This window comes from Helianthus annuus, chromosome 15, assembly GCF_002127325.2.
Source record: "Helianthus annuus cultivar XRQ/B chromosome 15, HanXRQr2.0-SUNRISE, whole genome shotgun sequence".
NCBI lineage: Eukaryota > Viridiplantae > Streptophyta > Magnoliopsida > Asterales > Asteraceae > Helianthus > Helianthus annuus.
In genome coordinates, this window is record NC_035447.2 from 31,197,877 (window position 1) to 31,224,807 (window position 26,931).

At 36.2% G+C, this 26,931-nt stretch overlaps 2 protein-coding genes across 2 annotated transcripts; both read right to left on the minus strand.

Annotated features, from left to right (window-relative positions):
* Positions 1-9,486: 9,486 nt before the first annotated feature.
* LOC110892866 (ATP-dependent DNA helicase pif1-like) lies at positions 9,487-10,937 on the minus strand. Its single transcript, XM_022140004.2, has 2 exons — positions 10,168-10,937; positions 9,487-10,084 (listed from the first exon to the last, which is right to left on the minus strand). The coding sequence occupies exons 1-2, from the start codon at positions 10,935-10,937 to the stop codon at positions 9,487-9,489; spliced, it is 1,368 nt and encodes a 455-aa protein (XP_021995696.2).
* A 1,042-nt stretch (positions 10,938-11,979) lies between these two features.
* On the minus strand, positions 11,980-13,787 carry LOC110892867. Its single transcript, XM_022140005.1, has 3 exons — positions 13,606-13,787; positions 12,564-13,504; positions 11,980-12,491 (listed from the first exon to the last, which is right to left on the minus strand). The coding sequence occupies exons 1-3, from the start codon at positions 13,785-13,787 to the stop codon at positions 11,980-11,982; spliced, it is 1,635 nt and encodes a 544-aa protein (XP_021995697.1).
* Between the last annotated feature and the right edge of the window lie 13,144 nt (positions 13,788-26,931).

A 26,931-nucleotide genomic window follows, 5' to 3' on the forward strand; every position in this document is an offset into this window, starting at 1 on the left:
TGACGCTTGACCAAAATTATGAGAACCGTACACTTGAGGGGATTAATTATTTTAGCTTTAGGTGGTGAAACTTGCTGCTTGTTCTTTTGCGACCCTAATAATTATACATATAGAAAGAATATGTTTTCTCACTAAGCTTAACAAGATAAAAAAGAAGCAAATGTATTGCATTAGGACTAGCAAAACTTGTGGTGTTTCTTCCAACATCATTTATGGTCTTTGAATGTCACATTACTCTATAGCTTATATGCAAGAATGTTGTTTAGAGTTATGTATAGATCCCAATCACTGCCAACAAAAGGAAAAAGAGATGGTCATTGTTGTAAAAAATAATTGTCGTAAAAGCATTGTTTATGGCGTTTCGGTTAAGGCATAGAGCTAGTTTGCTAATGTATTTCACAACTGTTTTGGTTTTAGACTAAAGAACCACATCGCTAAGATAAAATCAGAAAATGCGGCATTAAAAAGGAGCATATAACAAAGAACTCCATGAACAAACATCCAGTTGTTTAAAACGTCAACATATCCAAACTCCAAACATTAAAGTCAACAAGCTTTCTTATCAAGTATATATATTTACTCATATATATTACTCGTTAATTGGAAGAAATTCTCCATCAGAGGATCCTAACAGTCCATCATTAGATTCAAATGGTCCATCATGATACTCCTGAGCTTGACCAAAAGCTTGAGAACCTGCATACTCTTGAGGGACGTAGTAGTTTAGCTCTGGATGGTGGAACTTGCAGCCTTCTCGGTAGCCACAACGACGGTAACTGACATAGAAAGAACATACTTGCTCACCCTGCATAATTCACAAGATAAAGTAAGAAACTGTATTGCCTTAATGTTTTAAAAAAATATTATCCTAATTAATCTAATAATGAATTTTTAAGATCTAATGATAAAGAAAGAAATTGTCTTGCCTTAATGTTTAAAAAATATTCTCTTAATTAATCTATAATGAATTTTTAAGATCTAATACTAAGATGGTGTGCTCAATGGCCTTCGTTAAAGAATTTATACGCCTAGAGACTGATCGAGAAAAAGAACAAATACAAAATATATTACCCATCGCATCGGAAGTCCATCAGAGTTGTACTGAATTGGGGGAGGTGGCATTGAGTGATTAAATCCACAATAGCTTCCATACTTGCAATATCCGGCATGGAAAAACTGTAGCCAGAATCATTTGAACCATTGCCATATCTCCTTTATCAGAATCTTACATTTATATATTTTTCTAAAGAAAATTTATAAACAAAATTATGTGTATAGGCTGTTAAAATAATGTTCACATCAGTTGTCTATGATAATGTTCACTCCTTTGTTTTAGTAAGCTTCATAATTATCATATCATGTAAGCTATGATATGTATTTACCTTACATATCAAAGATGCTCAACTACACATTCCAAGAATTCATATACCAGACGTATCCAGTTTAAGTTACGCCAAGGAATAATATTTCAATTATTTCCTTAGATTTTATATGGGATGATGAATATATATGTTCTACCGACATGAACTTAAATTCAAACTTGTATAGATACTTATGTATCATGTATGAAGAAAAGTACAAGGTCACATATATTCAATACAAGAACATTTGCCAAGCATGTCATTAGTAATATAGTTTGTCCATACCATGAAGAGAATGATTAATCAATAATGTTAGTGTTTTTAAATAAAGCAACCCACATAATACCTATTATTGAACAAGCCAAAAACTTAACTACAAAATCCAACCTAACCACAAAACACAAATTACGTTTGGGTAGACGACGGGCAAATCTACATGGAAATGGACAAGTACAAGTTAAGAAAAAAAGAGCATTGGTTTTTGTTTTATAACAAAAGATTATCATCTTTATGAAGTAATTGTTTCAAACAATAGTCATACATATAAAGTTGGATTTAAATAGATATTAATTACTAAGAAGATCAATAACCTTGAGATTAATACCAACAAATTCATAAACTCATCAAAATCGCAAAATCTACAAACAAAATGCCTACCATAGAAAGAATGATTAATTAATAATAATCTTTACTGTTTATATATAACCCAACCCACATAATATACAACTTTTATTGAACATACCAAAAACTTTATTACAAAGTCCATCAAAGCCACAAAACACAACTACGTTTGGGCGTCGGGCAAATCTACATGGAAATCCACAAGTACAACTTAAGAGAAAAATCATTGATTTTTTTATAACAAAAGAATAAGAAGTTACCATAATCAGATTACCGAATATCTATATGTATAAAGTTGTTTCAAACAATAGCTATACATATAAAGTTGGATTTAAATAGATATTAATTACTAAGAAGATCAATAACCTTGAGATTAATACCAAAAAATTCACAACCTCATCAAAATCACAAAATCTACAAACAAAATGCCTACAATAGAAAGAATGATTAATTAATAATAATCCTTACTGTTTATATATAGCCCAGCCCACATAATATACAACTTTTATTGAACATACCAAAAACTTTATTACAAAGTCCATCAAAGCCACAAAACACAACTACGTTTGGGCGTCAGGCAAATCTACATGGAAATCCACAAGTACAACTTAAGAGAAAAATCATTGATTTTTTTATAACAAAAGAATAAGAAGTTACTATAATCAGATTACCGAATATCTATACGTATAAAGTTGTTTCAAACAATAGCTATACGTATAAAGTTGGATTTAAATAGAAATTAATTACTCAAAAGATTAATAACCTTGAGATTGATACCAACAAATTCACAAACCCACGACTATATAATATATAGTATATATCTAATTGAGCAATTATACCTTGCAAGGGATTCTACGAGTGTAATTTGGATACACGATTTCTGCACTTCCTTCTTGACGAACCTGCAAAAGAAGAACAAAGATAACAAAGATAAACATCAGTGAGAAGGTCAAAATAAAAGAAAAGGCCACTCAAAATTAGTTGATAATAATAAATACTCTTTCAAAAAGAATAAATAGGTATACACCATGAACATGGATGACAACGTAACTTAAAATAGAAAATAAAAATAAAAACATAATAAATGGTGTGAAAATTTAAAAATCACTACAAAGTTATGCACAATTATTTTTACCACTACTATAATGTAATTTGTCAAATAATAATTTCATTATTTCATCCGATAATACTTAAGGAGTATATTTTTTCTTTAACGTAGCATATTTAAGGTAATGAAAAAAGACAAATTGGAAAATAATAATCCCATCTTTCTGAAATTGGCCGATAATAATCCCAAGTCAGTTATTGGCCAATAATAATCCGACCTCGTCCAATTTTTTTGTAAAATAGTCTGGCGTTAAAATAACTTAACGGAGTTAAGGGTTTTTTCCGAATTGCAAACCGATGTTTTAGGGCTTTTGATCAGAACGAGTATACGAGTCGATTGATGTAAAACTTACCTCGAAATATTGCCCCCCCAACCCACAAATACGGTGCTTCAATTCGGGTGTTTGACTTCCAATTAACAAAATTCAAGCCATTTCGAACACAATTTCGAGGTAAGTTTTACATCAATCGACTCGTATCCTCATTCTGATCAAAAGCCCTAAAACATCGATTTGTAATTCGGAAAAACACTTAACTTCGTTAAGCTTATTTTAACAGCAGAGTATTTTACAAAAAAAATGGATGAGGTCGGATTATTATTGGCTAATAACTGACTTGGGATTATTATCGGCCAATTTCAGAAAGGTGGGATTATTATTTTCCAATTTGCCATGAAAAAAAAACATACACTATGTTGGTTTTAAATGTGTAAAAATTGTTAAAATATTAAGAAAAAAGTAAGTATGTTGACTTTTATGTGCAAATAAAATGTTAAGTGATTTTTACGAGAAAACAAAAAATATGTTGGTTTTATAACCCTTTATACGAAAAGTAAGTAGTATTTGTCATAACCCTTTATACGAAAGCAAATATAGCCTATCAAGATAACCAATTTATAGGGTCTGTTTGTGTTGAAATCTATAAGTTGCTTTTTTAGAAACCTAACAAGAGTTGAAATCTATAAGTTGCTTTTTTAGAAACCTAACACGAAATGAAGACATAACGGAAAGGTAAGAGGTATACCTGAGAATCATCCCGAGGGGGGTGATTGTACTTGCAATTCTTGCCAAACCTACATATACCATACTCAACAAAAAACAAGCAGTCCTTTTTTTTTGTATGGGACTGACTTCGTTTTTATCATTTGCAGAACTAGCCATTAATCTTAAACAATGATTGACAGGAGCTCTATCGGTGGTCCGATCCGATGACCGGATCTCGATGAATTACGGTGAGGATTAGAAGGAGAGGAAATGTGTTATAAGCATGGGTTCCTTATCCTTTTATAGTGAGATATGGGAAGACAAGAGTTTTGACTTGAAAACTATAACAAACCTCATTGATCACTCAGATTTTCTCACTCTTCATTAAATATCATATCTAATTACAGTAATATCATAATATTCAAACGTAATTTTGAAATCCATCACTGGTCTACCGGTTGGAAAGACTTGGGTTCTCTTTAGAGACCCAAGTTCAATCCTCACTAGCGTCATATTTGGTGGATAAAGGCAATGAAGGCTAGTTCTCCCAGACCCAAGGTCAAGAGTTCGAGCCTGAGCCACCCTGGGTTTAGTCCACCGTGCGTTACACCAAAGAGATGCTCTCTTGTGGCGACGCATCCCGCTGCCACTGGTAGTGGGTGGTATGGTTTCCCGTGGAACGCCGTTAGCCAAACTCTAACGCCAACGTGGACCCGGTTAAGACAACATAGTCTGTTCAGAGTAGAGTTAGGGCCCTCTGTTTAGGAGGGTGCGAGATCTCTCTAACAACAAGTTAAAGATTCTCACCGTTAAAAAAAACGTAATTTTAAATAATTTTATTTTATTCATTCTCGTTCTCTAATAACATCACTTAAGTTTTTTAATTGCATATGTTATATAATACTAGGTTTTTTTTCCGTCGCGCGTTGCGGCGAAAAAGAGCAAACCATAATGTAAACAAACGTTATTTGAAAATGTAGCATGTTGTTTAGAAAGTCAAACCGTTATAATCGGTTTAGTTTATCATCGTAAAATAGTAATATTTTACGATACCAAATAAATACTTTTATTTTTAAATATAAATTCTTTTTTAATAAAACTTATACTGATCGAGGGTAAAAATTAAGCACAACTACGTACTTAACTTTTAGAAAAAAAAATTAACGAACATAAGTTCTTAAAGAAATATCAAATTAATTGATAAAGTAAAGATGATTTAAAAAAAGAAAAAAATTATTAAAAACAAAAATAAAGGCAAATTGGAAATAAATAATCCCAACTCACTGTTATTGGCCAATAATAATCACAACTCATTTAATCATCAATAATAATCCGAACTATTCACTTTTGTTTGTAAAATACTCCCACGTTAAAAAAAAAAACACTAACTAGGTTAAAATATTGCTGAAGTGGCTTAACACGTGTGGACTGACGTGGCTGGTTAACATCTTACCTGTGTATAAAATGATTATCAGCCTCATTTGCACACACAATCGACTGAATTTGCCCAATTTGTAGAATTAGGGTTTTGAAGGAGAGTGCAATTGTGTGTGCAAATGAGGCTGATAATCATTTTATACACAGGTAAGATGTTAACCATCCACGTCACTCCACACATGTTAAGCCACATCAGCAATATTTTAACCGAGTTAGTGTTTTTTTAACGTGGGAGTATTTTACAAACAAAAGTGAATAGTTCGGATTATTATTGGTGATTAAATAAGTTGGGATTATTATTGGCCAATATCAGTGAGTTGAGATTATTTATTTCCAATTTGCCAAAAATAAATGATAAAGGAAATAAGGTGTTAGAAAAGGAAAAAATGAAAATACGTAAAAACTAAAAGTAAATAGGAAAAAATGAAAATATGTTAAAAGTTGAAAGTAAATATTAAAATAATATATTGATATAATAAAATATTAAAAAAGCTGTATATTATTTTAAATTTAAAATTACTATTCATGGTCCTTCGAAAACTATATATACTAGTTTTGTTCGCGTCCGCTTTGCGGCGAAATAGAGGGACGTTATTTGAAAATGTAGTATTTTTGTTTAGAAAGCCAAACCATCGGAATCGATTTAGTTATGTACTTTAACTTTTAGAAAAAAAAACAAAAGAAACATTAAGTTAATTGATAAAGAAAATATGTTTTGAAAAAAAATATTAAAAAACTAAATATGGTTTTAGAAAACAAAAAAGGAAAATAACGTTAAAGCTAAAAGAAAATATAATTACAGCTATTATAATATTAAAATATTAAAAAGGTATATATATTATATCAAATTTTAAATCACTATTCATGATCACTCATAAACAATATATATATATATATATATATATATATATATATATATATATATATATATATATATATATATATATATATATAGTGATGGTTCAACTAAAAACCACTTTTATTGTGAAAACTCGAAAACTAACTAAAAAAAGTCTAAAAAACACACAAAATTTTTTTTTTCAATTTTTTTATAAAAATCACAGGTTTTTTATATAAAAAAAAATTTCAAAAAAAAAAAAAATTGTAGTACATGTGTAGTATTACACATGTGCACTACAAATTTTTTTTTTTTTTGAATTGTTTTATATATATAAAATGACGAAAATTGATATCCAAAAAAAAAAAATTGGTATGTTTTTTTGGCTTTTTAATTAGTTTTAGAGTTTTCACAATAACTAGTGGTTTTCATTTGAACCTTCCCCTATATATATATATATATATATATATATATATATATATATATATATATATATATAGGGAGGAGCTCATGCGAGAACCACCCTTATTGTGAGAACCTTGAGAACCAATGTGAACACAACCTAAAATAGCTAAAAAACCTAAAAAAAACCTAAAAAAACCTAACCCCCAACCCCCCCCCCCCAAAAACCTAAACCCCCACCCCCCCCCCACCCAAAAAAAACCTAACCCCCCCCCCCAAAACCTAACCCCCCCCCCCCCAAGCTAAAAAAACCTAAAAAAAACCTAACCCCCACCCCCCCCCCCCCCAAAACCTAAACCCCCCCCCCCCAAGCTAAAAAAAACCTAAAAAAACCTAAAAAAAACCTAACCCCCACCCCCCCCCCCCCAAAAACCTAAACCCCCCTCCCCCACCCCCAAAAACCTAACCCCCCCCCCCCACCCAAGCTAAAATGCTAAAAACTAAACCCCCAAAAAACCTAAAAAAATCTAAAAAAAATCTAAAAAAATCTAAAAAAATCTAAAAAAAAATCTAAAATTTTTTTTTTGATTTTTTAATATTTTTTAGGTTAAAATCGCTACTTTTCGAAGAAAAAAAAAACTTTTTTTTTTTTAAAAAAAAAATTAAAAAAAAAATTTTTTTTTTTTGCTTCGAAAAGTAGCGATTTTAACCTAAAAAATATTAAAAAAATCAAAAAAAATTTTTTTATGTGATTTTTAGCTATTTTTAGGCATTTTTGGTGTGTTCACATTGGTTCTCGCGGTTCTCACAATAAGAGGTGGTTCTCGCATGATCTTCTCCCTATATATATATATATATATATATATATATATATATATATATATATATATATATATATATATATATATATATATAATCGTTAATGATGGTACGTATGAATACTGTCTTCGCCATCTTTAATAATATACTAGGATTTTTACCCGCCGTGCGTTGCGGCGGCGCCGACTCGTTTTCGAGCTAAATTTACGTTTAAGCGTAGAGCAATCCAAATTCATACCGTTGAATGAAAAATGTATTATATCTGACTCGACTTGTTTTCAAACAAAATTTACGACAAAACAAAGTGAAACTCAAAACGTACATAAAAACAAAAATTTATATTGTTGACTCGCCTTGTTTTCAAACAAAAATTACATTAAAGTGTATTCAATAAAAATTTTTTCGAGTACATCAGATTATGAAATAGTTTTGAATAAGGATGAAAACAAAAAAAATAATAATAAAAAAGAACATGTAATCACCAGAAACACACATGTCACTTGCATTAGAAAAAAAAGGCAGTTAAAAACCCAATTAAACTTCAATTAATAGCATATAGTAAACCAATTTGTCATATTATCACTTTCCCAAGAGTAAGACAAATGAAATTAATAGCATATATATAAAACAAAAGAAAATGAGAGTATGGTTGGTGTATATAAGACAAAAGAAAATGAGAGTGGGGTTGGTGGCATGTAGCCACCGACCTTTCTCTTTAATATATATATAATATTTTTTGAATCGAAGTTTAGAGACGTATCAGTTTCTGGCCTGGTGGTAAGAGAGGCGCTTTCTTATCCCTGTGGTGTACATTCGCCCCCCCCCCCCACCCCCACCCCCCCTTCCCAACACGGCTGGTTCATTCACTCCTCGTTTATTTTTATTAATTTAATTTTTGAACCAACTTCCCATTGGATTAGTGAGACATTTAATGCATTCTTTTCTCAAATAAAATCTTACGGTGTACGAATAGTTGAAACTGGGCCTTACAAGCTTTAACACCCCCGCTACAATAGGTGGATAATATATCACTATTGTAATTTATTTTTCTGATTTTGAGGGTTAAAAAGATTTTAAGAAAATGCCTATATTTTGCTATCAATTATCATGTTAACATAACTTATGAGGATTTGCGTTACATTAGCGTTGTGTTTTTTCACTTTTGAAAACACTTCTATTTAAAGGTAGGCTTGTCTGTATGTCTATAGTAAGTATTTTGTTTTCAAAATATAATCTTCTTTAAGTTTATAAACGAAAGCATGTTCCCCATATTTTTTTGATGAACCAGATAGTTATACAATTTAGTTAATGGTGTATGCTAATATTTGAGGGTTTGTAAAAAAATACAAAAAAGGTTTATTTAGTTGGCCTTTCGCTCTAAATAGCTTATCACTTGAAACAAACGCCAATGTGGCTAGCCCACTTGCCTCTTAGAGTTGAGCTATTTAGTTAATTGGTGTAACGTAGGATAGGAGTAACTTTTTTCCATTCAAAAAAAAAAAAAAAAACAACCTTGTAACAAACAAGCGTTTATTGTTTATCTTTAAGTAACTATTATTATGTTTACCAACTAGTTTAAGTGCCCGTGAATTTCACGGGATGCAAAAAGGAAATATCTTTAATATCACCGTTAACATAAATATTATAATTTGATACACGTTAAAACACGAACAAATATATAATGTTTGAACCACATATTGAAACACATGAATAACCAACAATCACAAATCGTTGAAAATTTGTCTATACACGATATTAGTTGTTTTATATCATATGTTGTGTATGGATTACGAATAAATGAATTGATTGATATAAAATTTAATAGGAAGAGTGTTTAAATATAAATACATGAATATGCAACAATCAGAAATCATCAAACGTTAGTCATTAATTAGAAGCAACGCAATACATTTATCAATTATAATTCGTTGAAAATCTCTTTATAAACAACATTACTTGTTTTATCTGTCGGTTTTCCATTGTTGTCAAGTATGAGTAGTTTGACCCCATCTCTTGTTTTCACCCTTGATAAAGCAACATACAATTGACCATGAGAGAAGACGGATTGTTTCAGGTACAAACCAACTCTTGAAAGCGACTGGCCTTGACTTTTGTTTATTGTCATCGCAAAACATACGGAAAGTGGAAATTGCCGCCTTTGAAAAGCAAAAGGAATCTTTTTATCAGAAGGGATCAAATTAATTCGAGGTATATATGTAGAAGTACCAATATTTGCACCAGATATTATCTCGGCTTCTATTACACGGTTGTACAACTTTTTTACTTGTAGCCTTGTACCGTTGCACAAACCATTCCGTTGGTCAATATTTCGTAATAACATTACTGGAACACCAACTTTTAGCACCAACCTATGATTTGGTAAGCCAAATATTTTAAGTCCATTGAGCACATCCGGAGAGTATATTCTTTGTTGTGTAGCATTTACATCTTCAGTCGGACAAAGACTGTCAGAGCTAAGATACTCTCTTTCTTCACCAGGAAACATTGAGAGCAACCTGTCATTAATCTCATGCACAACATCATTCTTCGGTGCAAGTATAGCGCGCTCACTAGATAATTATGGTTGTTGATGTTTTGCAATATTGATGGATAAACAAAATCAATTAAACTTGCAATTGGGTCAGATTCATCAGTAATCATAAGATCTTGTGGTATTTGAATAGTTGCTTCCCCATCATTTGGACCACCAACATTACCCTCACCCAAATCCAAAAGCCATTTGGCAAAACTGTTTATTTCTTCAATATCTGCCGTCGACCTTCCAACGGTTAACCTCATGTTTCTTGTTAATCTTAGCAATTTACATTTACTCCACAAGTAAGACGAACATAATGAGGCATTAACAATCTCTTGTCTTCCACCGTTTGGAACAACAGGTAATATTTGTCTGAAATCGCCACCAAAAACAATTACCTTACCTCCAAACCGGATGTCTGAATTGAGAGATGGGTCGATGTTGAAAACGTCATTCATTGTTCTATCCAGCGCTTCGAATGCATGTTTGTGTACCATAGGTGCTTCATCCCAAATTATTAATTTCGTCTCATGCAATAATTTAGACACGTCACTTTCTGGTTTTATATTACATACAGAGTCTTCAGTAAGATTCAAAGGTATGTGAAACCTGGAATGTGCAGTCCTGCCACCATCTAACAACAACGATGCAATTCCACTTGAAGCCACATTTAAGACGATTTGACCTTTTGATCTAATTGCAGCGGACAATGTCTTCCATAGAAATGTTTTACCTGTTCCACCATAGCCGTAAAGGAAAAAAATCCCACCGTTATCACCATTCACTGCTGCCATAATTTCTTCAAAGACAGAGCGTTGTTCATCAGTTAACATTGTCAACTAACTATCGTAGAGATTTCCAAGATGTGTTATATCATAGGCCCGCTCCTCGAATATCAAACGACTATCTGAACTGCCTGAAGACGACATATCTGGAAATGGCATTGTTTGAAATCTTCGCAAGGATGAATTATTTCGCAGTAAAAACTTCTCAATCTCGCACAAAGCATAGTTTTTCAGTTGGTGCTCCGGAATTGATAACGCTGTGCAATACGAAAAATATATCAAACTCCTCATAATAACAAAACCGAAATTAAATAATATCTAAAACATTAAATAATGTATTTGATAATATAAATACTAACATTTATTGTACACAAAACTTACCTGTAACTCGATGGTATTTCTGAAGTCTATATAAAAAATCGTCTGTCATGTATTTCCATGAACTTTCCCAAACAACCTCAGGTCTAGAAAGACTACTGGATAACAGCATGGTACAAAATAAATTACGAATATATGAAGCGCTTCCTGATAAACTTGCTTCCTTTATTGCCTCCACATACTCGGAGTCATCATCCAAAAGACCGAGCGCGTAGCAAGCATCTCTATATGTATCGTAAACAAGACCATTAACTGTTTTAATGTCATCAAACGATGTTGGTCCTCTGACCTTGTTAAGCAGAATTCTCAAAAAATAAGCTTCACCAAGTGACGGAGGTACGGAATGAATCCTGCCAATAGCTGTTTTCCTTTGTCTAGGTTCCCATACTCGCTTATCAAGCTTCCAAACATAAAAACTGGGAAACTGAACATATGTAAGTGTACGGGCCAACGTGTCATTTGGGTCTTTATTACGTTCCATCCATGAGAGAAACATTGAAGATTTAACAGATGGTTTGTTTAGAACATAGTTAATATCCTCATCAGGTCCGAAAACAACAGGTTGTTGGCCAGGTAGATGGAACGGAAGTCTCATAACAGAAGGTCGTCTATAATGCACTTCATTGGCAAATATCCTCCAAGATGCTTCGCAAGCTGATATATATCGACAATCGTAATACTCTTTTATCTCGTCTTGTACTTGTTCGTCAGATTAATTATCGCTTTGAACAACGGCTATAGTCGCTCGGTCAGGTCCTTTATTAATGTATTTAAACAGATACTTTATCGAAGCGGCCTGATTGCACCATTCAACATTTATATGAGCTTGATACCTTTTCAATAATTTTTTGTTGTACGGTACCACACTTCTGTTATCAAGGTCAATTTTATTTTTCACAACAAAAGCGCCATTGTTTCTCCTTCTGTATAAAGGAAACCCGTTTGAATCTAGTGTAGTATGATCTTGAAAGTCTTTGGGAAAGCCTTTTGAACACTTCCTATCAACCATACATGGAGAACTCAACCTAGCATTACCACATGGACCGTGTATCATATATTCTTTCACAAGCATGAATAATTCTGGATCTTGATTTCTGTCAGGTATTTCTGCGCATATAAATCCATCAACATGGTCCACCGTAGGTAATTTCGATTCAGGCTCCATGAATAAGCATAAATGGGCATGAGGTAAACCACGTTTTTGAAACTCGATTGTGTAAACAACTACAAAAAGAACACAAATTTTTACACTTTACGGCATAAATATTAATCTGATTTGTATTTTAAAAAATGTACCTGCTGAAGCTTTGCCAAATAGATGATTCTTTTTTAAATCTTTGCAAATTGAATCAAGCTTAATTTTGAACAATCTGGAAAGGATATCAGGCCTATCTTCCGGACTGAGATTGGTGTCTTTGAGAAAGCGTTGAACTTCTGGCCATTTGGGATTGCATGTTATGGTTATAAAAAAATCCGGATAACCAAAGCATTTACACAGAGCCATAGCGTCTAAATAGTTTTGCATCATATATCGTGCTCCACCAGTAAAGGAAGATGGCAAGAAGATACGTTTTCCAGCCTTAGATATATCATCTTGACCATGTGTTTTTAATTTACGGAGGCTTTCATATGTGTCAGACCTAAGATCTTTCTGTTGATATCGTATATAGCTAAGTCTCTCACTCTCTATCATAGTATAAGCATCAACCAAGAACTGCTGGAATAACCTCCTAGAATTCAAGATTAACGAAAACTGATTTATCCGATCCTGCATACGATAAGCAAAGAACTCTCTCATAGTACAATTTGGACGTTTCTTATTAACAACATCAATGACACCTCTGTGAGGGATATCAATTCTATAGCCATCATCTCCGTACGGAAACAAAATCGGATACTGTAGTGCGAGATATGACGGGTGCAACTCACTAATTCTCTTAAGTGTACCAGTTTGAGTCTCAACAACAATATCTCTATTGTCAATTACATTTTCTATATCTCCAACAATGAGAGCGGCAATCTCACCCGCCGTTGGTAAGTTATACCTCCGACCATCTTTTTCTCTTGTTCCGATTAGGCGAAGCTTCAAATTTACAGGAGGGCTGTCTTGAAGAGAATCCCTAGCTCTTCTGTAAGTTTTGACCAACTCATTGTCGTTATCTAAAACATCTTTTATATGTTCTATTAACTTACGATCAAGAGTAGCAGAATAAGAAGACGATGAATCCTCTGAACGACTGTTAACAAAAGTTATCAAATATTATTAAGATTGACATATAATACAAAATGAATAATGTAAATAAGTATGCGAATGTTAATAATAACCAACGGAAGTTACCTAAATATCGCTTGCCTGTTTGTAAGTTCGTTCTCGGTATCATATATGTATAGGTGGCAAAATTTTGGTTGCGCTCCGTTGTTGGGCATAAGACTTCCAATTGAATGGTAATTTTCTCCACTAATTCTAAAGCAAAAAGGAACATTGCCTCTATTAACCGTCGAATCAACCTTACCACCCATTGAAGTAAATGCGAACATGGAATTGTAACGGCGAATATTTTTTAAAAAATGCTTGCTTTCATTATTTTTTTTACTAAATAGGATACGATAACTTCCTCTGGCATCTTTGTAATCTGGAAGCTCTACTATGCCGTAAGAACAACATAAGAAATAACACATTTTCCCATCCTTTCTTCTTCCTCTTCCTTTTTCTGCATCCCATAACTTTGCATTACATACTTCACAGGTAACGCATTGGTCACCATGATCCAAATAATCTGTATTGAAATTTGTCACACCCCCAAAATACCACCCACGGAATGTCCCTGTTAGGCGTGTGACGTACCAACTGTGAGCCACTAATTACATTGAACCCATACAAGTTTCTAAATAAGAATTCTCAATTATTAATAAAAATACCACCATCAAGTTTAAATGAAAACCAACATGTTCAGCGGAAGCAAATAATAAACCAAAGTTAAACTGTTTAAAAACCAATGCATAGTATCAAGATTTCAATCACATGAATCCCTCCAGTCGACCCATGACCACTCCTGTGACAACCCGAACTTTCAAGACTAGTACCTTCCAGTCTTGCGATTCTGATCCCTCACTACTTCTCCCTGACTCGTGCCTTTAATAATTTTGATTAATGTAGTGTGTTATTGAGATTAACAATGCATTTTGTAGTCTTGGGCCGCACTGATCGTTAAATTACGTGTACTGGCTATGTGCTTTTAGTAAGCATGTAATGGCTGACTTAGTTGTTATTAGGGGTTGTGGGTTAGTTGAGTTTAATCGCACATCACCTACGTTGCATGTTAGAACCGGGCCACACTTTACCTTTGTTGTTTATTCTCGGCCCAAACCCACAGCAACCGGGCTATGATGCACGGCCCAAGTAGAACCCAAAGCTAGGACCGGCCTACCCCTTTAGCGCATAAACAACCAGAGTCGAGAGATAGGTTCCCATAATTTTGAAGCGACGCAAATAATCAAAACCCTAACACTCTCGTTCGTCCCTTTGAAGCCAACGACAGTTCACCTATTCAAAGTTGCAATCCCTTGACGTTTGTCTCTTGTGTCTAGCGATAATTACCCCCCCCCTGGTTAGTAGGTATGTGTTTATCTAACCTTTGTTAAATTAGGCTCGGCTATGTGCATTACGTGATAAAGAATTGTTTAGTTGAAGGCACTTGTTAAAGAATGTTGGTTATTCATAGATCTAACATGAAATAGTTATCATGATGATTAATGTTATATGTTAGGGTGCTCGTTAATGATGATGATTAATCTGATTGATGATGATGACCAATCTGATTTGAATGATTGTTGAATGGAATCGTGTTGCTTAAATCGAGTGAATAAAGGACACGCTGAAACCGATCAATAATAATTAGGGTTCTAAAAATGTGAAGCCTGTAATCGATTGAATCATATGAATGTTTGGAACTGACAAAATAATTATGTTATTCAATCTAGTTGGAAAGTGTTTTAGGTGATTGATTGTGATATCACAATAAAGTTAAGAATATATGTGTGCTTGATACCGATATGTGTGCATGAAATCAATATATGATTCATAATTAATGTTGATATAACAGTAGCTTTAATGGTCCAATAGAAGGGAAGGCATATGCCCTAATAAAGTTGATGATCTTAAATCAAAACAGTGGCGCCCATGTGTTGACCCATAAGAGCAGCCCATGTGATGATGTCTTCGCTGATGATGAACCATTATTGTGATTATCATTATTAAACTAATGAACCAAAATCGTGCACTGTTAGACTATGCTAGAAATTAGTATGTATGCTAAATGACTAAGGTGTATTTTGAGGTCACGTGCATAAATTATGATTGTACCGCACTATGTAAGTTGGTCAGTTATGTAGACACACACTTGAATGTTTGGCACCTTGAATTAATTGAGTTGTTACATGATTGTGAACATGTATGCTTACTTGTGTGTGAGCCGAATTGCTCGATAAGTGCTATAAAGTTAACTTGCCTCGTATGCTAACTTTTGAAAAGGAAATATGATGACCATGAACTGATATAGGCATGATTAACTGAGATGATTAGTATTATGTTATGTGTATCGTTGTTATGCTACTCGTATGTTATGAGCTAAGAGTATGTGATCTATGTGTTATGAAACTGATTGTCTTTGGTAACCACGGTAGGGTTTGGTTGACCAACTGGGAATGGGTAACGCAATCTACCGAGCAAACCAAAGGTGAGTTCATTGCATTTTCTCAAGCATGCGTCCCGGTGGTTTGGGACAACGGGTAAACATTTGGAAGGGAAACATTGGGTAAACAACTTAATCGGTTTTGGTTATTGCCTGGAGGGCAATGGGGGTAATTAGTTGATAGCGCTATTAGGTGGGAAACCTCACACCGGGCCGTAAGGACGGGCGTGAACTAATTATCTGGACAGGGCTATGGTTGTTAGAGGCACACTCCTCGGATACATATGGGCACACTCCCTAGGGTATCTAACGATGGAAACATAGACAAACAAGGGGTAACCACTCCCCGGATACTTATGGGCACACTCCCTAGGGTATCTAACATGAGCAACATCGTAACGCAACATTAAATTGCATTAACATGTATCTGGTAACACATCACGTAAGCAACACTTTGAACTCACCAGCGTAGTCTGACACACTTGTTTGCATGCTTGTAGGTCGTTAACGTTTGGAACATGGACTTGCTATCTGGGAGTGCTGGAGTGGTCATGGATCGAGACTCTTGGATTCACTTATAAATAATGCGTTGATTTTGATTATTATTATGAAACGATTACATGCTTCCGTTACACAACTTTTGAGAATTGATATCATGTAGACATCTTATTTGGTAATTAATGTCATGACTTATCTAAATGCTTATCATTGGTTCAATGTGATTGGTGGCTCGAACTCTGATGCGTAACACGCCTCGCGGGGTTTCCGCCGGTGGTATTTTGGGGGTGTTACAGTTGGTATCAGAGCCACTGGTTATAGTGAACTAGGTTTTAAAACGTTTTGTAAAACCAGACTATAACCGAACAACTTCGAAAATCGATCATGACACTCAGCTCCAGATTGCAAGGTTCGTCTCTCTCTCACTTTATGCATTACTTGCTTAGTAGTCACACACTCACAGCATACATGAACTGAAACGTTTAACACCATAGTGACTTGATAGTGTGACACTACTCTTCGACTCATGTAAACCATAGAACTGTGATATCCTCTGTTGTGTTGTTTGGACGGGGGAGACTTCGAGCGCAAGCTAAGAGGCACTGAGATAAGCATGCAAATTGCCTTATTATTTTGGGTGCACACTTAATAATAACGCAGGGTGCATGCAAATCCCAGTGAGGCTTAATGAGCGTGAGAAGGGTTCTGCCCTACTGTGTGTAAACTTGGTAGTTTGTAGATTTCAATGTGATACTCGACTTTTACCTCATTTCGACCCATAAGATTGTTCCCTTCTCTTATATAGAACCATGAGGGACAACGGAGGACGGGGGTATAAGTTAATCAACTCCCGGGTAAACATGATGACATAAACAATAACCTCACTCCTTGTATCGCTAGAATTGCTATTGTATAACAGTTTTCCTCTCTAAGCTAGTCTATCCCCTAGCCCTTGCCATGGCCGACGCTTACCGTTTAAGGTGACGGTTAGTTACTGTTCTTGATATAGATAAACCTATCATTCCATTATCATGGTCATACTACATTCTCGATTGTCTACGCATAAACTCCTATAACATTGTGTTCTAGTTTAAAAATAACCTGATAAACTCTTCTTTTGATACGTAGTGATCACTTCTTGTACCCTGAGGATGGTTGTGTATCATTTTATGACCATATCATTTCGAAAATATTTTCGTGTCCTTGTAATGAAACCTTTTGGTGACATACTTGATGTTCCTAATACACACGCCTTAGTTCAACCCTTCAAAGTTGGCTTCATACATGTTCGACCAATTACACACTCAATTTCGTACATGGATTTTAGTGAACCATTCTTATTCGCATACGGCAGGCTAGACGACCGTGGAGAACGCTCCGATTAAACCGGATCACTATGAATTCGACCAACCGTTATTCTTCAACATAATTCTTCTTGCGCCAACACCCTCAAAATAACGCTCCCATCGACCAGTACATCACTTTATTCCCACTTATACTTCTTGTTTGCGATCAGCTACATCCTCATCATCGGATTTGCTACTTTACTCATGATTCTAAAACAATTAGATGGAACAGATTGATGATAACCGCGTTTTGGTATATTCTTCGCGTCCTATCTTGTTGTGCTAAAATGAATACCATAGTTCCTGCATAACCCTGTTATACGCTAATCCTCACTTGGCTAAATCACTCTCTACGAACGTCACTCGAGGAATGAGTCATACTTAAGATCATCAAGTGCAAGAACATAAAATAAAATTTTTACTTACGTAAGGTATGCCAAGGTCAAAATTCCTTTTTGTGTGAAAGCACCATACTCATGTATAGTTTCATCGACCTCTTTGTTCCATGCTTATCTCTCTTTGATCGAGGGCTGGTCATCTACTACAACCAACTGCGACCAAAATATCACGATCAATATCAACTGAAAATCTCTTTTCCCTCTGAACGAACGAGTCAAGATGATACCAGTCTGAAATAGGGATTAATGCCTAACTTGAGTTTTCATTCAATCGATTGATTGAATTGCTTGGATCACCTGTTCCAAGAAATTATATTTTCTTTCTCGAATTCTTACATACGATGGCATCACCTTTGATCTTCGATAGGGGTGACTGCACCAGTTCTGATCGCCGGTAGCAATACCATATATAAACATATATCCCCTACACTCACTTTATCACATTCACATATTTTGCTTCGAGAAAATCTTGGTGGTGCACCCGACACACGTGATTCGAGGGTTGAGCATTTTAGCCTGTAACAAACTACCTTAACACATTTCCAGTTCGGTTTATCTCGTCGACCCTTCGTTTATGATGTACGACATTCGCCTCAATTCTGGTAAGCTCTAGATATACATTAGATACACTTGCTTCGTGAAGTGTTGGCTACTTAATATACAACATCCATGATAACTAAACACTGCCTTTTTGCAAGTCCCCAAATTCGAAGGCGTATAGCTCACCCAAGTTATATCTAGTGCAACAACCCCCCCCCCGGTCGCAGATGTTGAATGCATCAGGCAATGCCATACAGATGTATGACACACTCGTATTTCAACTTTTGTGAGCATCTCTTGAGCTTAGCATAACTTGTCACAACATTCTTCATTATCAAGCTCCTATTAACTCAAATTGTGTTTCTACTTAAGAGCAAGACATTTTTAGGTTAACGCAATTAACACAAACTCTATCACCTCAAACACTCATTCATGCATAACACTCACATAACGGTAATTCGGGGAATTACGGAATTACACATGGGTTGTACTCGAACGTTGATGAACAATTAAAACACTATTTCTGAACAAATAAAGAAACATAACTTATGTGAATTTATAAGTTATCTGACTTCATATGCTATATGACTTATATATTATTTGGTGAACTTTCGTGAAACCATGTTTAACTACGTGTTTAGTGAATTATCGACAAACTCATAATTGGAGCCTAGAGTATATTATAGCCTAAATTTCGAGGACGAAATTTCTGTAACATGGGGAGGATGTGACACCCGAGCAAAATCCGCAATAATCCTAATTTCCTCACTTCACTCCTCAGTTCTTACTTGTCAAATTTCGGGACGAGATTTCTTTCAAGTTGGGGATGATGTGACAACCCGAACTTTCAAGACTAGTACCTTCCAGTCTTGCGATTCTGATCCCTCACTACTTCTCCCTGACTCGTGCCTTTAATAATTTTGATTAATGTAGTGTGTTATTGAGATTAACAATGCATTTTGTAGTCTTGGGCCGCACTGATCGTTAAATTACGTGTACTGGCTATGTGCTTTTAGTAAGCATGTAATGGCTGACTTAGTTGTTATTAGGGGTTGTGGGTTAGTTGAGTTTAATCGCACATCACCTACGTTGCATGTTAGAACCGGGCCACACTTTACCTTTGTTGTTTATTCTCGGCCCAAACCCACAGCAACCGGGCTATGATGCACGGCCCAAGTAGAACCCAAAGCTAGGACCGGCCTACCCCTTTAGCGCATAAACAACCAGAGTCGAGAGATAGGTTCCCATAATTTTGAAGCGACGCAAATAATCAAAACCCTAACACTCTCGTTCTTCCCTTTGAAGCCGACGGCAGTTCACCTATTCAAAGTTGCAATCCCTTGACGTTTGTCTCTTGTGTCTAGCGATAATTACCCCCCCTGGTTAGTAGGTATGTGTTTATCTAACCTTTGTTAAATTAGGCTCGGCTATGTGCATTACGTGATAAAGAATTGTTTAGTTGAAGGCACTTGTTAAAGAATGTTGGTTATTCATAGATCTAACATGAAATAGTTATCATGATGATTAATGTTATATGTTAGGGTGCTCGTTAATGATGATGATTAATCTGATTGATGATGATGACCAATCTGATTTGAATGATTGTTGAATGGAATCGTGTTGCTTAAATCGAGTGAATAAAGGACACGCTGAAACCGATCAATAATAATTAGGGTTCTAGAAATGTGAAGCCTGTAATCGATTGAATCATATGAATGTTTGGAACTGACAAAATAATTATGTTATTCAATCTAGTTGGAAAGTGTTTTAGGTGATTGATTGTGATATCACAATAAAGTTAAGAATATATGTGTGCTTGATACCGATATGTGTGCATGAAATCAATATATGATTCATAATTAATGTTGATATAACAGTAGCTTTAATGGTCCAATAGAAGGGAAGGCATATGCCCTAATAAAGTTGATGATCTTAAATCAAAATAGTGGCGCCCATGTGTTGACCCATAAGAGCAGCCCATGTGATGATGTCTTCGCTGATGATGAACCATTATTGTGATTATCATTATTAAACTAATGAACCAAAATCGTGCACTGTTAGACTATGCTAGAAATTAGTATGTATGCTAAATGACTAAGGTGTATTTTGAGGTCACGTGCATAAATTATGATTGTACCGCACTATGTAAGTTGGTCAGTTATGTAGACACACACTTGAATGTTTGGCACCTTGAATTAATTGAGTTGTTACATGATTGTGAACATGTATGCTTACTTGTGTGTGAGCCGAATTGCTCGATAAGTGCTATAAAGTTAACTTGCCTCGTATGCTAACTTTTGAAAAGGAAATATGATGACCATGAACTGATATAGGCATGATTAACTGAGATGATTAGTATTATGTTATGTGTATCGTTGTTATGCTACTCGTATGTTATGAGCTAAGAGTATGTGATCTATGTGTTATGAAACTGATTGTCTTTGGTAACCACGGTAGGGTTTGGTTGACCAACTGGGAATGGGTAACGCAATCTACCGAGCAAACCAAAGGTGAGTTCATTGCATTTTCTCAAGCATGCGTCCCGGTGGTTTGGGACAACGGGTAAACATTTGGAAGGGAAACATTGGGTAAACAACTTAATCGGTTTTGGTTATTGCCTGGAGGGCAATGGGGGTAATTAGTTGATAGCGCTATTAGGTGGGAAACCTCACACCGGGCCGTAAGGACGGGCGTGAACTAATTATCTGGACAGGGCTATGGTTGTTAGAGGCACACTCCTCGGATACATATGGGCACACTCCCTAGGGTATCTAACGATGGCAACATAGACAAACAAGGGGTAACCACTCCCCGGATACTTATGGGCACACTCCCTAGGGTATCTAACATGAGCAACATCGTAACGCAACATTAAATTGCATTAACATGTATCTGGTAACACATCACGTAAGCAACACTTTGAACTCACCAGCGTAGTCTGACACACTTGTTTGCATGCTTGTAGGTCGTTAACGTTTGGAACATGGACTTGCTATCTGGGAGTGCTGGAGTGGTCATGGATCGAGACTCTTGGATTCACTTATAAATAATGCGTTGATTTTGATTATTATTATTATGAAACGATTACATGCTTCCGTTACACAACTTTTGAGAATTGATATCATGTAGACATCTTATTTGGTAATTAATGTCATGACTTATCTAAATGTTTATCATTGGTTCAATGTGATTGGTGGCTCGAACTCTGATGCGTAACACGCCTCGCGGGGTTTCCGCCGGTGGTATTTTGGGGGTGTTACAACTCCAGCTACTCCAGACAGCAAGTTCCAATTCCAAGACAATCTAAGGACCTGCGAGCATGCAACAAGTGTATCAGACAACGCTGGTGAGTTCATAGTTTTACCAAAACGTTAGTTACCAAGTGTTTGATTAATCCATTGAAGTTAATTCCGAAAGTAATGTTGAAAACAATGTTGATAATACCCCAATACAAGACGGCTTCTGATTATTTTGCCCTTTCTCCAATGCTCCTATCAAAGCATTGGTCATGACTAGGTCATTAGTTCAACACCCGTCCTCCCAGGAACGGGGTGAGGTTGCCAAACCTAAGTAGCGCTACTAACTGATACCATGTTACCTTCCTGGTAACCAAACAACACGGAGGGACTTTAAAGGTGATAGGAAGAGTATATTATCCAACATTCTCGTTTGTAACCAAAAGACTTATCCCTCCCGGAAATACCCACTGACTGTCCCAACCACCGGGACGCATGCTCAAGAAAGATGAACTCACCTTGGTTTGCTCGGTAAGATTAACTACTTGTTTATCAGTTGGTCAAACACGTCCTAAAAGGGTTGTCGGTAACAATCAGTTTCTAAATCTTTTAACGCAAAATACATCACATTCTCATACAATTATAACAGTTGATCATGTCATGAAATCAGTACATAAATGATGATATCACATAGTCACATAATAACATTTGAGTTACACACTTCACATAATCCATTCGCGTCCCACGTTAACAATTCGCGACTTAATACATTAACCCAATAAAAGTGTGCGGCCAACTAAAATACTAATTCAATTAATTTTGCTTACTGTGTAAAGCGGTCCATTACTTATATTCAGTTACATCTTGACCCACATTCACCAACAATTTATGTACATAATTATTTTCATCATTAATTTATTAATGGGTAGCTCATACAATAACATGCACTCAAATGGTATAGTGATTGCACCGATTAACCTTACAATTTGATTGGACCAAATCTAATTTGTATCAACATGGACTAAATATCCTCTACTGTTACATCAAACTTTATCATGGATCACCCTCCATGCACACACATCGATGATAGCCAACACATTTATTCAACATTTACCATTATACAAATGATTTCCCAAATCAGATCCAAATAATCGGCCCAATGATCATGTGTCACGTATATTAATTACAATAATCAGCCTAATGATCATAAGCACATTAATTACAATAATTCCAATCACCTAAAACCTCACTACCCGATCATCACATATTCAGGAATTGATTCAACCATTGACTGAATCGACCTTGGAAACATTATTGTTATATATATTCAAACCAAATCAATACACGCAACTAACAAACAGGTTCGTTTTAAACATGTCAAGCAATGAGTTCATCAGTAACAATACATATATGCCGGTAGATTCATAATATAATGTCACGTATATGAGCCCACAGATCACGCATACTCTATCTAACGCATACACGTACACTAATTATAACCGAAGAACTAACATACAAGGAGGATGTTTCACTAACCAGGGTGAAAGATGAGATCAAGGGAGCTTCAACCAAACAAGAAGTGGCCGTCGGTACAAGAGAGGCCGAGAGAGAGAGATGTTGGTGTGCTAGGGTTTGTATCTGGTGTGTTACGAAGCCTAAGGATAGACCGCATACACGTAGATAATTCCGTTTGGGCTTTTAATTGATTAGAGTGTGCTTTGGGCTTCAAGAATCTGGGCCGCTCCAATGGTTAAAATAACACAAGGACAGCGCAAGGGTGCGGCCCACTTCAAATAAACCGTTCATTGGAAGTCACTAGGGTGCGGCCCAATCGCATATAAATCCACGTTTAAGTTATATTTTGTGAGGGCGTGTGCATTTACTAACCCATAAATAGCCGGCCCACTACTAACTTCCTTTAAGCACCACCAGACCCAAACCTAAGTCGATGTAATTGGGTGTATGTATGTACTCGGAATAGGCTCCGAGTGGGGTAGGCCGAGGAAAGAAAACAAGTAACTCGTGGCCCAAAAAGGTTGGTTCTCTAATTAGCAAAACGACACAAAACAACGTTTTAACGGTTTTCTTGTAGTTAATCAGGCAACACATGTAAACATACTCAATCATGATACATTTAGCAATTACAATACAGTTACAAGTGTTTGACAATTTTATCATTGTAAGGGACGTGAAAGAGTAATAATAATAAAACAAGATCACGTGACCAAGATACACTGACCATGAAAGTTCGGGTTGTCACAAAATTTAATAAAAACCAAATAAAATAGTGATTTAATAAGAAAAATACTATCTAATTGTAACATTTAATACCTTAAAGAGGTTATACTACAAATAATTAGACATGTACCTTTTGAGAGACCCTTGAACGGATCTTGATCTACGATTTCCTCTTTATTGAAATCCATAATTGGTATTGGAGATGTAATTCGTGGTGTGCTAATTAACTTTCGTTTTCCGGATGACAACCTTTCCAAAGATGAATTTTAAAGCATAGTGGAGGTGCCGGTGAATGATGTCAGGTTAAAAGAAATATGACGCGAAGTACAGTTTGTTGGTTGAGTGACATTGTTAGTAATAAAACTAACATTACCTAGTAAGATATACAAAAAAAAAGTTTATAAAAAAACCTAAATATATTAATTTAGATAAAGCACAGTAAAATATACGAAGGTTAATAAGTCCTTACTTGTTGGCATCAATGGTGTGGTTTCTGTAACATTAGAGATGACATTTGGAATTGACTCGGTTGGAGAAGAAGGCAGTAAATTTATATTGGTGTATGATATGATGTGTCTCGTATCAGATCTTTCCTACAAGTCAACTATCGTTCTCATGCGTCGCTATGTGGGACTTCAGGCCCGGTCATCCGTACATGGTCTTCAGGTTTTAATACATCCTATCAAAACGCGGATGAATAGAATATCGAGGCCCGTGTGCTTCGCCTGCACCAGTTCTCTAAGGTTGCTGTGTAGTGAAGTCCAAATTTCGTTCCACGAAGTAGCAAATATCGTCCGACCTGCCCAAGGTTGTTTCTCCATGCCCTGCATGGGTTTAAATTGAAAATTCTCTTCCTTCAGTTCTCTAGTTTGAACAGGGCGAGTCTGATCAGGTAAGTTAAAGCCGATCGGGATCTGTAAAGCTCGTGCACGTTCAGGTCTCATCGTCGTAATCATTCAAAAGTTCCATCCAGCGATGCTATTACACGTCTAGCTCTTTCGAAACAAAGGTACACGGGAGGCCCTTGTGATCGGTCTAGGTAGTGCATTGGGTACCGTCCAAGTAATGCCTCCAACTTAGATCCAAAGACCAAGGCTTCCACCTCAGGTTATGACTCATGCCCTTCTTCTTGTAAGCCATCCCCTTCTCATGTTGCATCGATGTGTAACTAGGACTCCGATTCGAACCATCATGGTATGTCTCTAAATCACCCGTACCCTCGGGTAAAGACGATGCTCAGAGCATTGCAGAGTTGAGATTCGAAAGCTGAAAAGACGTTCTCCTGTTTTGTCTCCCACGGACACAACACCCTGTTGTGCTAAAGAGATTTAAGCTGCGCAATCTTTGAAAATCTCCTGATGTTTCTGCGATACTGTCTAGTGAGGCCAACAATTTGCTGCATCCTTGAAGGGATCTTTGGTGTCGATCAGTTTCTAACAGAATGGATCCTAGCGAGATCTACGTGTATTCCCACTTCGTTGATTACATGACCAAAAATGCACTTCTCGAATCCAGAAGTAACACATTTAACAAGAGTTCGCGCGGAGCGGCTCCTCCCTCAGGAGCTCTAAAATAGGGTTCAAATGTCGTCCATGATGTTCCTTTCCCCTGGAAATAATCCGAAACGTCGTCGATAAACACGGTCGATTCATGTGGTCCATATAACTGCCGGTGTGTTGATCAATTCAATGATCATGGTGTACAAAGTCGAGATGGCCGTATTGTGTTCGATATGCCGTTTCAGGAACATTCTCCTCTTGGTCTTCCGTCAACACATGGTCGAGGCAAACAGTTCTCGCTTGTCACCCTGCTGAGTTCTAGAAAATCAGTACGCATACGAAAAGGCTTCATCTTCCCGAATATAGTTGGGGCTCCCCAAAGCGAACAAAACTATGTCTAATAAAACTCCTGTCCAACAGTTCCTGTAGATAGTCCTTGCAACTCTCCTGGTGCAAGACGGCATATAGCACGAGTAATCAGGGATGCCCCTGTCGTGAGATCAAATTGAGATTCTGCCTAACAGTGGTGGAAGTAAATCTGTAAGCTTCTCGAATAGCACACTGAGAGGAATCACGAATAATTGGTGGATCCTCGATCATCCTTTCCTTAGCCTCAACATCAGTAACGGTTGCTAACGTTGCGGGGTGATCCCTCCGTAGACACTTCTGGGCCTTCATAGGTGATATGGCGCTAACCTTTGCACCACTTTGTTGCTTGAGAACAAATAACGATTCTCCACACAAAGTTTTCTCCTCACAAGGTGTGTCTGCGCGATTTCCGAATACCCTATCCACACTAACTACTGCATTGTAACCATCAGGGGTAGTAGAAGGAAGGTCGATGTCAAACACCTGTCCCCCAAGGTCGAGTTTGCATCCTAGTGAACATGTAAGGCTTCAATTGACTTGCATCAGCCGACTCCACAACAGGTTCGGTTTTCATTACGAGAATTTCCAGTACTGCCGTCGTTCCCTTGGTTGTCGTCACCCTTGACTTAACACAGTCAATCCTTGTCAATGTCACCTTCGTTTCCATACTGTAAGCTACGATCACGGGTACCTTGATGTTGCCGCGACTGTTGCCTCTAATATCGTTTCCTGTAACGGTGTCCTGTAACGGTGTCCTGTAACGGTGTCCTGCGTCCTTTCGCTAACAAGGTCCATCTTTTCACATTCCGTGCCACGTCCTAAGGCACTACTCATGGTGCGGGCGGTTAC